The 14,686-nt window shown below is 32.9% G+C and overlaps 1 protein-coding gene across 3 annotated transcripts; it reads left to right on the top strand.

The window, feature by feature from the left end:
- Window positions 1–3,771: 3,771 nt before the first annotated feature.
- LOC21405867 (protein PRD1) lies at window positions 3,772–9,946 on the top strand. 3 transcript variants are annotated; one of them, XM_024170212.1, is made up of 9 exons: window positions 3,772–4,317; window positions 4,799–4,908; window positions 5,027–5,199; window positions 5,612–5,929; window positions 6,287–7,250; window positions 7,360–8,071; window positions 8,163–8,443; window positions 8,514–9,183; window positions 9,400–9,946. In XM_024170212.1, the coding sequence occupies exons 1-9, from the start codon at window positions 3,811–3,813 to the stop codon at window positions 9,652–9,654; spliced, it is 3,990 nt and encodes a 1,329-aa protein (XP_024025980.1). In that variant the 5' UTR covers window positions 3,772–3,810; the 3' UTR covers window positions 9,655–9,946. The 3 variants fall into 3 exon arrangements, with proteins under 3 accessions (XP_024025980.1, XP_024025982.1, XP_024025981.1); XM_024170214.1 differs by lacking the exon at window positions 9,400–9,946 and having other exon boundaries at window positions 8,514–8,716; window positions 8,817–8,899; XM_024170213.1 differs by having other exon boundaries at window positions 4,285–4,308; window positions 4,794–4,908.
- Window positions 9,947–14,686: the final 4,740 nt, after the last annotated feature.

The following is a 14,686-nucleotide window of genomic DNA, read 5'->3' as shown; positions in this document are numbered from 1 at the left end:
GCATATTAAAGTGGGAGAAATTTCAATCCAATATGACTTGAAATTCTAGTCATAAGAATTTTCGAGAACATTACAATGTTAACAGTGTTTTGAAAAGCACTCTAACATTTAAATAAGTCCTTAATTGCCAAATAGTTAAATCAGAGTTACAAGAGTTGCATTTTTGGTAAAAACCGAAAAGCCAAGTTTTGGAATCAACATTGTCGATTATTATGTTTTACTGAGAATTTAAGACAACCATGTTAAGTTCATGCTTTAAATTATTTTAAAATAAATTCTAAAGTCTTCAAACAGTTCGAATTATCTATCCGCCATTTCTAATCGTTCTTACTAGTACTAATCTGAACGGTAAGAAAACAACTCAATCCATACTTGGTCTCTCGACCATTTTTAACCGTTCTTACCGATACCAATATGAATGGTAAGAAAAGAACACAATCCATACTTGATATCTCGGCCGTTTCTAACCGTTCTTACTTGTACCAATCTGAACGGTAAGAAAAGAACTCAATCCATACTTGGTCTCTCAGTCATTTTTAATCGTTCTTACCGGTACCAATCTGAACAGTAAGAAAAGAACTCAATCCATACTTGGTCTCTCGGCCATTTCTAACTGTTCTTACCGGTACCAATCTGAGCAGTAAGAAAAATTCATAAATCACTACTATAACTCAAAAAACATATTGTCACTTAATTTATATATCCAAAATAAGTTATAAAAGTTATCCTTGAGCAGAAACAAAGGGGAAAAAAAATAAAAACAAAAGTTATACAAGTCATTAGTTAAAATACATTAAAAATATTATACATAGTGTAATCGTGAGAGTCAATCATAAATGGCCGTGTATTGTACTTTGAGGATAAGTGTCTGTTTTGAAAATCGTCACTGTCTATTGTTTCCCACTCGTCAAAATAAGTGGCACAATTGAGTCCATTTATCAATGCATGTTCCGCTTGGGAATAGCGGATTGGTACGTCGTTTATGATGAACTAAATTTCTTTTTTCTTTCCCGTCACAACCTCACGGCATCTCAACATCCACAATTCCATTAAACTCATGTCAATGTGTTCAGGAACATAATAAAGATGGCCGAATTGAGAGTCCATGAACCATTGCATCCCATCCGGATTATCGCTTAAGGCTTTGCTAATAACTTTTACAGTTTCTCCCAAGGCGCACTTTGTTGTTATTTTACATTTAAAGTTCATGCGCTACCAAGATAATTGGAGTTATTTTCTGACTCTATGTCTGACGGCTCCACATATCGACATCATTGGATCGAAGAGGGAGAGGAGGCCGGTGTGGTCTGCTTTTGCGCCATATTAACTTTAACCTGTTTCCAAACAATAAAAATTAAGAGTCTTAAGATGAATCTCTCAATGTAAAGAGGAATGCATATACCATATTTAGAACGCAACAATGTCAAAATATAACATTTAACTTACTAAACTTTAAATACTAAATTTAGTGTACTATATTCCTGTTCTGTTTTAATGATATCCAAACTAAGCACAAATCACATTTTAGTTCTTTCTCTTTTTTTTTTTCTCATTTGTTTCTCAAAACTAAACATTTAACAACCAATTATGCAAGTAACAAATAAACAAACTGAATACTTTAACATATCAAACACATTTCTAGCACTAAGAAACTCATTTACACGATTTTACAATAAAAAAGACGAAATAAATGGCACAAAACAAGTCATGTCTTTTATCGAACATATGATGGGCACTAATGCAACAAGTCCTAATTTACACCAAGAATATAAAAGCAACAACCTAGATAACGAAAGAAAACGATAAAACAAATAGAAAAACCTCAGCTTATACTAGGAAATGACTAAGTGAGTTGTGTTGGAGTGCCGGGATGAAAGGCTTGCAGGTGGTGAGGGGCGGAGATGATAGGTTGAAGGCGAAGAGTGGTCTGAATTCGCCGGAGTAAGGAGGTTATTTTTCAGACCGAAGAGACATCAGAAAGCTGGAGAAGTGGCGAGGGGCCGAAGAGTTGGTGGACGCTGAGGCTGTTAGCTGCAAAAAGACAAGGTTTTTTATGGGTGTAGGCGCCGCACTTTTCTGGAGAGGGAGAAGGAAAGTTAATTTGAATGAATGAGATTTACTTTTCTTAATTTCTTTTTCTTTTTTTACATAATCAGATTTGTCTTTTTAGGTTTTTTTTAGCAAGGATAATTTTGTATTTGTATCTAAAAACTGAAAGAAAATAAATAAAAAAGAAAATACGTTTTATAAGGGGATTATTACTTTGAATGTGTTTTAATAAGAGGCCACTAATTGAAAAATTCCTCTAAGAACAATATAGAAAAATCAAATGTATAATGGCCCGTTTATTTCACCGATTTAAGTTTAGAATTTGAGTTTTGCTGTAATAAAAAACTCTAAAAAACAGTCACATCTAACTTTTTTACTACAATAAAAAGCTTTCACATAAAGTTACATCTTAATTCAAATCAAAAATTTAAATCAGCGAACTAAATAGGTCAAATATTATTAGATCAGTCAGATTGTTAATTTTTGAAAAGTTAGGCTTATTTTGGTATTTTTTCCCTCCCAAAATCAGCTTCTATTTGTAGTAGAAGCTGATTTTAGTGTTTGGTAAATCTTCTTAAAAGTGATTTTTGAAGAATTTTTTAAGAATCTGCAGCCAAAATCAGAAGCAGCCTAAAATCAACTTTAGCATTTAGATTGTGTGAGAATCAGTATAGTACAATTAATGAAACTTTCATAATACCCATAAAAAAAATTTAAAATTTACGATCTTCCCAATCTAAAATTTACACTCGTAATATAATATAATAGTAATATTATAACAAATAATATCATAATTATATTAATAACTCTAATATTATTATTTTATCATATATATTATAATAACAGCATTTAGATTGTGTGAGAATCAGTATAGTACAATTAATGAAACTTTCATAATACCCATAAAAAAAATTTAAAATTTACGATCTTCCCAATCTAAAATTTACACTCGTAATATAATATAATAGTAATATTATAACAAATAATATCATAATTATATTAATAACTCTAATATTATTATTTTATCATATATATTATAATAACATTATAATTATTTTAATAATATGATATTATAATTATAATATGATATTGTAATTATTATTTTATAACATATTATATATTATATTGTATTGATATAATTAAACTTATTATATTAATAATATTACAATAATATTATTACATTATATTATATTGATATAATTATATTTATTATAATATGATAATATAATTATAGGCAAGGTCTGAAATTGGTAACTGAAGAAATATATTATAATATATTATAATATGATATAGTTGTAATTTTTAATTATATTATAACGAAAATATTAATATTTCTTATTTAATATTATAATATATTTTATAATATTGTAATTATATTAACCATTTTAATAATATTATTATATCCTATATCATAATTATATAATATTTTTATTTAATAATAGTTTTATTGTATTATATTAAATATAATAATAAATATATATTATATTATATTATATTATAATCATAATTTTTAATTATTTATCACAATTTAACCTCATAATTTATTAAGCGTTGTTATACTAATTTTATAACTAATACAGTTATTATAATTATAATTTATCAAATACTTAATTATATTTTATAACAATTATTTTTTTTTTTGACACAGTTAAAAATAATTTTTTTTAAATTTACAGTACTACTAAATTTGATTAAATCTGAATATTTGTGAGTGGAAGTACACTAGCCGTAAAAGCCCTTTTTCCTTCTTTCCGATCACCGATGTACTTCGACGACAGAGAGGAGCTTACAGGCTACTACGAACCACACCAAAACGACAATGACGACGACGGCGGCGCCGACGAAGAGCTTCAAGACTCTGTCTCCAGCGATCCGCCATTGACGACGTGCTCGCAAGGTCATAGGTCCACTCTCATCCTCCGCACCCGCGAAGGCGGTTCCATCTGCCTCCTCTGCTTCTCAAATCTCATCTCCGATCCTCTCTCTCCCACTCTCCATGTCTCCTACGCTCTCTCTCAGCTCTCCCAAGCCATCTCCCAGCCTCCCTTCCTCCGCTCCCTCCTCACCTTCCACCCTCTCCTCCTCGTCTCTCCTCTCGTCCGCGCTCTCTCCTCCTTCGACGACGAACCGATCGCTCGCCAGATTCTGGATCTCATCTCTGTTCTCTGCGAGTCTGCGGATTCCGCTGTTCATGGAAGCTTCGTCGCTGGGGTTTCCGATCGGCTCTCTTCCGGTGCCTTGGCATGGAGTCGCCGTCAGGTGTTCATGGTAATAATTTCGGTCAGATTTCTTGTATATTCGTGAATTCCAAACTTTTTTTTTTGTGAGGAGTTTGTCGGATTTTGCGGTTTGATGTTTTGATTTGTTGCTGAAGAAATGGAGGAAACAAAAGAGAACAAAGAATTTTTTATTTGAATTTTGAAACGCCCATAGGTACTAGATAAAATTTTTCTTTGATTTTCCTTAAGAGTTACTAGAATTGCAATAGATTAGAGGTAATGCAACTTGTAATTCTGGTAAATTTTGTGGTTAATTTCATTTACTTTTTTTTCCTGGTTTTCTTTTTCTCGAGAATCAACTAGAACTGAAATTGGTTAGGTCATCACAGGACAGAACAAATTGCTTTAGAGTAAGGGATTTTTATTTATTTTTTATTTATTAACTATTATTTTTTTGCTGAATCGATCGGTCATCTTGTTTACGAGGAACATATTATTGATGTCCATTCTTGATACTTGTTAAAGTGCAGCTTCACTGCTTAGGCATTCTCTTAAAATGTCAGAAGGATAATCCTTATGCTCACATCAAAGACAAATATGGTCTCGTTTCCAATCTGGTTGGAGGTCTTCAGTTGCCTAAGTAAGTAATTAAGCTCATTAAGGAGTCAATAAAACTGTCCTTTTTTGTTTGTTTTCTTGTTTACTGAATCATTATTTCTATCTAAAATTCCTCTTCTTTCTTTGTACTCCAATTCCAGTGATGAGATTCGCGGAGAGATTCTGTTTGTTCTGTACAAATTATCTCTTCGCCCTTACGCATCAAGAGATGATGGAGGTGATATTTTGCCTGCCTTTTGTTCTAAGCTTTTGTACTTGTCAATGGAAGCCCTCGTTAAGACCCAGAGTGACGATGTGAGGTTGAATTGTGTAGGTTTGTCATAAACTGGCTCTGTATTTTTTTTTTTTTTTTTTTTGTTTCAGTTTCCTTTTGTTCTTGAATTCCTTTTGATGAATCTCTCTTAACTTGGGTTATTTCCCATCTTATATTTATTTTATCTCCCGACTTTACATTTTAAATCCCCACACTTTTACTTTCCACAGCTTAGAACTCATTTCTTGCTAAAAAATGAAAGAACTATTTTATAGATTGATTTAAGATGTTCTTAAACATTCCAGCTTGTTTTCCTCACATTAGGTTATTCATTTAAACTGCTTTATCTTGCTGAAGAATACAAAGAGAGTTTATGATAACCTTTTATTTATAACCCAGCTCATCTTTTTATGTCATCCTTTTGTCATCCTTATGTTCTGATAACTAAAAATCCTCAATTTTCCTTGTCCAGCGCTTCTGACAGTATTGGCGCAAAGGGGGTTCTTTGGAAATGCATATTCAGTTGGCACTATGGGCAATAGCACATATTCCTATGAAGCAGATAGCGTAATGCAAGCAACACAGGATGGAATAGATGGATCTTCTTTGAACATCTTATTTGCTGAAGCCATCAAAGGCCCACTACTGTCAACAGATAGCCAAGTCCAAATCAGTACAGTAAATTTATTGTTTTATTACTTGACTTGGGAAGGTATTTCAAGCAAAGAGATCCAAGTTCTGGTGGAGGAAAATATTGTGGATTATGTATTTGAAATCCTAAGGTTGTCAGGTGAGATAAATTGCTCAACTGTAATAAATCACGAACACTCTGATTGAAGCATGCTATTTGACTTGCATTTGTGCATGCCAATTGTCAGGAAATTCTGATTCGTTTAGTCCATATGTTGATCGAAGTGAATGGTTTGTTATTTGGAAAAAGTGCGCTGTTTCCTACTGTTTTCTCTCATTTGTCTCATCAATGGGTGCTTTGAAAACTTAACTATAAGTATTCTCTTTTGAACTCCTGCAAAGTGAAATAAATGACTTCCTCAATATTCGAGCCTCATGGAATTATTTAGCGTAGTCCTACTTAAAATTCTCTGTATGCAAAATCTGGGTTTAGCTAATAAACTTCGTTAATGAACAGAGTGCAAGGATCCAGTTGTCAACTCTTGCCTCCAGGTGCTTGATCTTCTATCTATAGCTAAGCAGGCCTTCAAACAGAGGCTTGTAGTTGGTTTTGCAACCCTGATTCCGGTACTGCAGTACGTAGCGGAAATACCTTTTCATCCAGTTCAAAGTCAGACACTAAAGCTCATATCAATTTGTGTTTCTGATTATCCTGGAATACCATCTGCCTCTCAAATAAAGCAAATATTGATTGTCTTGACAAGGATGCTTGAAAAGCATGCCAAAGGAGAGATGGACATGCTTCCTGAGACATTTGTGATGGCTTGCTCAATCTTTGTCTCTCTTTTAAAATCTCCATCTTCTCATGGGACTTCAAGTGTGGAATTATCAATCAAAGAAGCATCACAACATGCTGTTTTGTCTTGTCTCAGTGTCTCTGAAAAAAATTCCTGTCAACTTTTACATTCTCTGTACTTACTTAAGGAGGTTTATGCCTACACCCATGAAGAAAACTCTGAAGACTCCGGTAGTGGAGATCTACGAAATGTTGTTAAGGATATATGTGCAATACATTTATTACCTTGGTTTATAACTTCTTTCAGGGAAATAGAAGAGGAAACTGTCGAGGGGGTACTTGAGACTTTCCATTCAATACTGCTTTGGGATTCTGATATACAAGCCACACAATTTGCAGAGAACGTGGTTTCTTCCTCTTGGTTCAGTCTGTCCTTTGGATGTTTGGGCTTATTTCCCACGGAGAAGATGAAGCAGAAGGTATATTTGATACTCAGCTCACTAGTGGATGTTGTTCTAGGAAATCATTCTGGTCAATCCATTCGAGATGCTGCTTTACGTCTGCCATTGGATCCCATTGATATGCTCTTTCTACTTGGGCAAAAGAGCTCCTACAATTTGGAGTTGTCTTATTCTCAATCTGCTATTTTGACAATCTTATACACTAGTTCTTTATACGATGAAAGGTAGTTGAATCTGTGTCTTTATAAGAGTACGTCTACAATTGTCATCTATCCTTATCTTTAACTATACAATTGGCATCTGTCCTTATCTCATCTTTAACTACTGTCCCAGGCTTGCAGATGATAAGCTGGTTTTAGCTTCTCTGGAAGAATATATTATTGTCAACGGTAATGATTTCCGACAGACCACTGATTCATTTTCTATAATGAGACTTCTGTATCTTTATGGGGTTTATAGGGGCCTTGCCAAGGTGAGCTACCAATTCCCATACAGTCCAGAAGCTGAAAGCATCCTGTTCCAGCTAGCCAAGGGCAATGAATGGGATTTAGTTTCGGCAAGAATTCATCCAATATCGTTGAAATGGTTGTTCCAGCAAGAGAAATTTAACGAGCCACTATCTGATCAGATTCTTAAATTTTGCAGAAGTAATATCTCATATATTTCTGACATCACATCCCCTGAAAAGAATAGGTGTGCTATAAATGTACAGGCAATTGCAGAGTTAGTAGCATCAGGAGATAACTATGCAGCAAGACTACTTGTTTGCTTATGGACTGAGCTCGTCAAGGAAGAAGTTCAAGAGAGTGATGCAATTTCTTTGTTAAATCTTTTGACTACAATTGTTAACATTTCTCCAGCTGCTTCAGACGCGCTATGCTGGAATAGTATCGGCAATGCGATCCATGCTTTTTGTAAAGAAGGGATGCACACATTATCATTACAGACGTCCACGCCCCTGTTAGTTTTGATTCTTAACCTATTATCTTCAGCGCACCCTGAAGCTCTTTCTGACGACGAAATATGGTTAGCAGTGATCATGAAGGTGATTAATTATTTTTAATAAACCCAGTTTGCTGGCAGTTTAGGCTACTATCAGGGACTTACCTTTTCTTTTGTCTCTGTTTTTTTGGCAGTTGGTGGAGTACTTTATCCCCACAGAATCTGCTGGCAGATGGAATCATGATAATCTTTTAGTTATTGGCATTCTTTCCTTGGCTTTGAACCACTCTACCACCAAGGTACTCATGGAAGCTTCAAAAAGTATTCTATTCAATTCTTCTCTGGTCTCAGTAATCGACAACATGATTCATGAAGCATGTCTAAAGGGGCCTGCTCTGGCTGACCATGATGAGGGAACAAGCTATGGACAACGTTTAGTATTTGTGCTTTTACTAAATTACTTTTCTTTAAAAAGGTTGGTATAGGAATAACTTCTTAAATAAAAAAGTTGGTAATAACTATTTGATGTTAACTTCTTTCTCTAGTTTGCGTGCTGTTCTACCAGGGATTATGGATTGGCAGAGTTTCTTTGATCCACCGGATAGGACACAGCCACTTTCCATGATTGGAATTTCTTGCCATGGATTGTGCAGACTGATGTGTTTTGGTTCTCCTCTTGTCAAGCTTGTTGCTTCGCACTGTTTGCTGGAGTTGTTTGCCGAAATAGCACACCAGAGAAATACGGAATGTGAGGAGCTAAAGTCCACAGTCCAGTACCTAATTTCTGTAATATCTGTACTAGAGGGATTTGTTTTCTACAGTGACCAAAGGGTGGCTGTGAATTGCAGCCTTTGTCTATCGATGATTTTTGGGCGTGAAATGCTGGATTCGGAGGATGCAAGTATGATTGGAAAGAACAGTTGGAGTAGGCTGATTGTAGAAGAGCTTGCAGTGTCTTTATCAGTTCAGTCTTTAGCATCCAAATCCTTCATTAATCAGCATAATCCGGCAATTTATGTAGCTCTTGCATTGCTCAAACTGGAGAATATTCCTAGTTGGATGAGAATTGTGTTTGATGATCCCTGCATCTCTGGCATAATTGAAAACCTGACAGCCAGTAATGTAACCTCAGAGATTGTAGCTCTATTCCGAGAGCTGCTGAATTGTGGGTTCCTGAAGAAAGAACAGATTGCATGTCTACATCATGTCTTCAAGGTGACAATTTTTTCTTCTTTCAATGTTTTTGTTTGGTTTCTGTTACTCTTCCGAATAGGTCATTATGTCTCTGTTAAGGTAAGATTACAGTGATCGTTGGCTGCCATATTTTCTCTCACTTAGTAGCCTATTCAGTCACATGAAATCATGACTTTTGCACATCTTTAAGTTGAATGATATTCTAGAAACATGATGCCATTTTTGTTGATATTACAGGCATGCAGAAAGCGGTTATACACTGATAACGCCATAAGTGATAGTCAAGATGAGCACACAAAGAAGGCGGTCACCATGTCAGGTGATTTGGGGGAAATTCGCGAGTATCTCATTTTCTTGATGTCATCCAAGTCATCTCAAGATAGCCATTTTGCTGAATTACATCGTGGGAATAAGAGTCTCTTGAAAGAAATAGAGTTGTTTCTTAGTACTTCAACAGTAGAAGATGAAAGCCATGAGCAACGTGTAACATAATGAAATAACAGATGTAGGTAATGTGAGAAAACCAACAGCCATAAATAGATGTACATGGTTGTTTTTGTAATTTTCTTTAACTTCAAACTAGGTATTATAGTTTATAGTAAACAGCTACAAGGGCCATACAATTGCGATAGGTGAATATAGACATAAAAGGGCAAAAAAAAAAAAAAAAAAAAAAAAAATCCTTTCAGTGTACTGCACACGAATACAAGGCCATCACAAGACTTGTCAAGCCTATTAAAATTTCTTTTGCTCCTTGTCATTTTTTTTTCTCTATGATTCAGAACCATGATTGGTTTATAGATTCAGAATTATGATTCATAATTATTCTCAGTTTACGTTTATTTTTTGTGAGAGAACATTGTAGCGAGTCACGAACCGTGATCCGAACCATGTGATACGGATCCTTGCTCTAAACGCACCTTAATTATTTCCCGAAGTGGATAGAAACGAGTTGACAAATATCTTGCAATTTCATAGTCACGCCACTGTACCTTTTTGCTCAGAAAAATTTGTTTTATAATTTTATAAATTTTATTTGTGGTCTTTTTTTTTTTTCATTTCATATAATGGTTGAAGGGTTGCAACCACTATGTGGCAGTATACTAAAACCGTTGGAAACTAGTTTGGGCCTGTTTAGTTCGTTAATTCAATATTTTAATTTGAGTTGAGATGTGATTTTATGTGAGAAATTTTTACTGTAGTAAAAAAGTTAGATGTGACTGTTTTTGAGAATTTTTTACTATAATAAAACTCGAACTCTAAACTCGAATCGGTAAAATGAACGGGGCATTTATTTATTTTTTTTCGTGTGTCGATTCTCTTTTATTAACACGTGTGGCGATGCAATACGAGGGGTGGTGTATTGCATTTTCGGTTTTTTATTTTTTTTTATCGTTGTCCTCTTAAGAGCCTCGTGCGTAATTCTCGTGCTACATGTGATGTGAGTTTTGTTAACAAAGGGGTCAAAACCAGAGATTTCAAAAACGTTGGGATAGGTAGCTCACTGAAAGTGAATAGTCAAAATGAGACGGTGCATATTTTTAGAGGCCATTGGTATTAATATACCCATTATCAATAGATTATATGCAAATGCCACAACCAACCCAATAGTTAAAATACTAGGTAGTGACCCGCGCCTTGCTTGCGGTAGTATTTTTATTGGAAAATAGTAGAAAATATGCCAATATGAAAAATTTAAGAAAGTATATAGGTTAATTTTTAGTTATAGAAATTAATATGCCATAACTTGTTAAGTTATGGTTCATAACTAGATAAATTATGGACAAACTTATCAAGTTATGGTTCATAGTCAGACAAGTTATGGATAAAAACCGTGAATTATGGATAATAACTTGTCAAGTTACGGTTCATAACTAGACAAGTTATGGACGAAAACAGTAATTTGGCATATTTATTAACTTATGTAAACAATTGGCCTATTAATTTTAATTCATCTCAAGTCTCGGCCTATTTTTCTCTTTCTCCTATTTTTATATTATACAAAAACAGATGTAGTTTATATGTAGTAGCATAAGTAATTGCACTTCTTGTAGCAGAGGGGAGGCATAGAAAAGGCATAAGCATTCGAGTAGATAAAAAAAATAATAAACATGTAATTTGGAACTTTAAGGCAAAGGAAAGAAGGGAAAAACAGACTGACTAAGAAGTAAAATTGAAAAGATATAGCTGCAACAGTTTTTGGACAAATCAAATAGACTTTAATAAGTGAAAATTAAGTATGATCATCATTGCCAATATACATGTATACATCTATGTGTGGATCAGGAAGTAGCAAAGAAAATGGCCAACACATCATATTCATTTATTTATAAAACAGAAGAGAAACTAATAAATAAAAGTTACCAATATTCACTAACAGTAAAAAAGAACAGTGTTTTGCTTTTTAGATGGGTAATATGCATCAATGTTGTAACATAAGAATGCAAAACATGAACATTTGGGAAAAGATAAGGTAATAAGAATGCAAAACAGTGAGTGATAAAAAACCTGAAAAAATATACATGAATAAGTAAGTAAATGGAGAAATAGGTAAACGGAAAAAGAAAAAGAAGGGAAAAAAAAAGGCTTAGGAAAGAGAAGGGCAAAAAAAAAAAAAAAAAAGAAAAAGAAAAGAGAAGGAATGAAAAAAAATTTCATACAATACGAATATTATGGTATTTTGATATAGTAGTTATGGCTCAGGCACTGCAATTTTTCATCAACGTGTGATGAACAAATAGACTTATATGTTTAGACACTTTATGACTACTTATTATGGGCAACTACATAAAAGTACAAAAATTTAATGTGATATTTGATTCATCACACGGATTATATTGTATATGCAACAAAGAATAACCGGCCCGAGTAGGATATTAACTTGTCTAAAAACTACCAGGTGAATAAAGAAAGAAAGAGAGAGAAACGGATAGAAGAAATGGGAAAAAATAAACAAAAGAGAAATGTTGTTGCACGTATGAAGTAAATGGAAAACAAAAAGTAAATAAAAGATATAGGCTAAGCAAGACAGAAGAAAGGGGAAAATGAAAGAAAGGGAAAAAAAAAAAAAAAAAAGAGAACAACATCTTATACAGATAATAGACTTTAATTCACACAGTAATAGTTAAAATATGAGAAGTTGATAATAGTACAAAATCATGGCACGATAGCACAGGCAAAGGAAGGGACATGGAAAAAAACAGGATTTAATAATGAAGAAAGAAAAGTAATATATATGTATATAAAGAATTTTTGACTTGAATACTGATCCAAAGGTGGTAAAAGGATAAGTTTAAGCAAAATAAATAAATAAATAAATAAGGGAAAAGAAATGGCAAAAGATTTTCAATCAAAGAATGTAGATAGAAAGAGGATAAAATGAAAAACTGCATTCACATCAATTTTTGAACAAATCATATCAAACCCAAGGTGCCAAAATTATTCATAATCATTATTGCCATAAAGCAATAAAAGAGGAAGGGGGAGGTGCGGTTTTGGGGAACAAAAAGGGACCAGAATAAAAGGAGGAAAAAAGAAAAAATAGGGAGGGGGAATTAATGGGAAAATATTTAAAGTAAAGACATGTATCTAAACATGTTGCTAAGAAACAAATAAATTGTAAGTAAAGTTGTCAATGCCATTAAGTAATGACAAAATAATGAAGCTGTAAATGAAGAAAAGTAATGAGGCAAATAAACAATGAATTAATATTAAAAACATTGGAAGAAAATAAGCAGAAGATATTGATAGTACCTGAAACAGTGGTGTTGTTTGGTTGGGGGATTCGTACTCCGATTCGAATCATGGTTCGTGGTTCGCTATAGTATTTTTTCTCACAAAAAATACACGTAAATCGAAAATAGTTCTAATCTCATTATTCTAATCCATGAACCAAACTTCTCCTTATGTTAGGTATCAACCAACCACATGTGAATACAAACAGTTAAAGATAGAAGGATAAGGAAAAAAACAGGTAAAATAATAGCAAGCAGTAAATGATGAGGGGTGAAATGAAACAGTACGTGAGCACATGTAAAATAACAACAAGCAGAAACAATCAAAGGCGCAGAGGTCAAGAAACATGATAGTAAATGAGGGAGAATGAAATGAAATCGTAAATGATGGGTATAGTTCAAAGAGAATATGTGTTACGTTTCAAAGATTGAGAGATAAAGTGTTATAATAGGCATAATTCTTGAGAAATTTTTGTAATTAATCTAAATGTTACTGAATGAGTGTACCAAATAAGTAAGGAGAAATGCTAGGGACATTTGTTTTAAGAGCTCGTTCCTAATTTTAAATCATGATTTTTAATTATATACTGTATTTTTTTCTTATAAAAAATTTAAATTTCAAAAATCAAAATTATAAATCATGATTCTCAATCTATAAACCAAACGTCCCAAGTCACTCTCTCTATCACTCTCTAACTTTTGCTATTGCCATGTAGCATCTCATTTCCCTATAAAAAAAGAACTATATTTATAAATCACTCTTCTTATGTTTAATTACACTGTTTAATTAAAGCTCACTTCTGAACTCCATATTAGCCATTACTGATAACTACGAAGTGTAAATATGCCCAAATCTATAACAATCATCAAAAAGAGTGAAAATGTAGTGTAGGCATGATAATCAATCTCATTATCTTAACGATAAAAATTGAATTCCACCGGATATCATTATTGCCACTAATTATCGCAACGAACTATAATTTGACTATGCAACAAGCAATATTCGCGCAATTCGACTATGCAACAAGCAATATTCGCGCAATTATCAAACTCCGAGCAGAAACTACCCTGGAAAACCAAACCCTAAGCCGCTAATCACCATTTTCGAATATCAAAAGCAGAAGCGTTAAGAGCGGGAATTCCCTAATCCATAAATTACCAAAACGACATCAATTCTGAAGCACGAAAGAAAGTAAAAACTCCTAATTTATGGAGTAGGCAAAACGCTCTGGATGTTATTAACCAAGCAGCCAGTTGTTTCACGTTTACTCCATCTTGTATGAAAAAATTGCAACATATTTTAAGCCAAAAAAAAAAAAAAAAAGAAATGAAAACCCATGTTTTGTAACTATTTACTAATTGCATAGAGAAAAATATAGACCGTGTTTAAAGTTGTTTTTGTTTTTATTTTTTACGTTTTTTAAGAAAGAAAAATAATGTTTGATATAATTAAAAATAAAAAATAAAAATAAAAATAATTTTTTAATTTAGTATAAAATATGAGTTATTTTTTATTTTTTATTTCTGTTTTCTTATGGTATTAATAGATTTTTTTATACTAAAAATAATCGTTTAATAAAACTACTAAACGTATTTTTAAAAATAATTTCTGTTTAAAATTAAAAATGTTTTTATTTTTATTTTTATAAAAAAAAAATTATTTTGAAACGAATTTTTAAACAACCATGACTTCTAAAAAAAAGAAAGAGAGTTTTTTCTTCAAATTACAATCTCAACAAGACAGAATCTAGAATTGTAATGGTGCGTTGTAATACTAATACATTGTAGAA

Source organism: Morus notabilis, unplaced genomic scaffold, assembly GCF_000414095.1.
Source record: "Morus notabilis unplaced genomic scaffold, ASM41409v2 Scaffold437, whole genome shotgun sequence".
Classification (NCBI taxonomy): Eukaryota; Viridiplantae; Streptophyta; class Magnoliopsida; order Rosales; family Moraceae; genus Morus; species Morus notabilis.
This window is presented reverse-complemented; position numbering and strand designations above follow the sequence as displayed.

Excerpts from the sequence above, each read along its gene's own strand:
- LOC21405867 (XM_024170212.1), top strand. The coding sequence starts at position 3,811 with ATGTACTTCGACGACAGAGAGGAGCTTACAGGCTACTACGAACCACAC. Across the intron at positions 4,909-5,026 it reads GGAGGTCTTCAGTTGCCTAA|TGATGAGATTCGCGGAGAGA; the intron begins GTAAGTAATTAA and ends CTCCAATTCCAG. Across the intron at positions 8,072-8,162 it reads GGTTAGCAGTGATCATGAAG|TTGGTGGAGTACTTTATCCC; the intron begins GTGATTAATTAT and ends TTTTTTTGGCAG.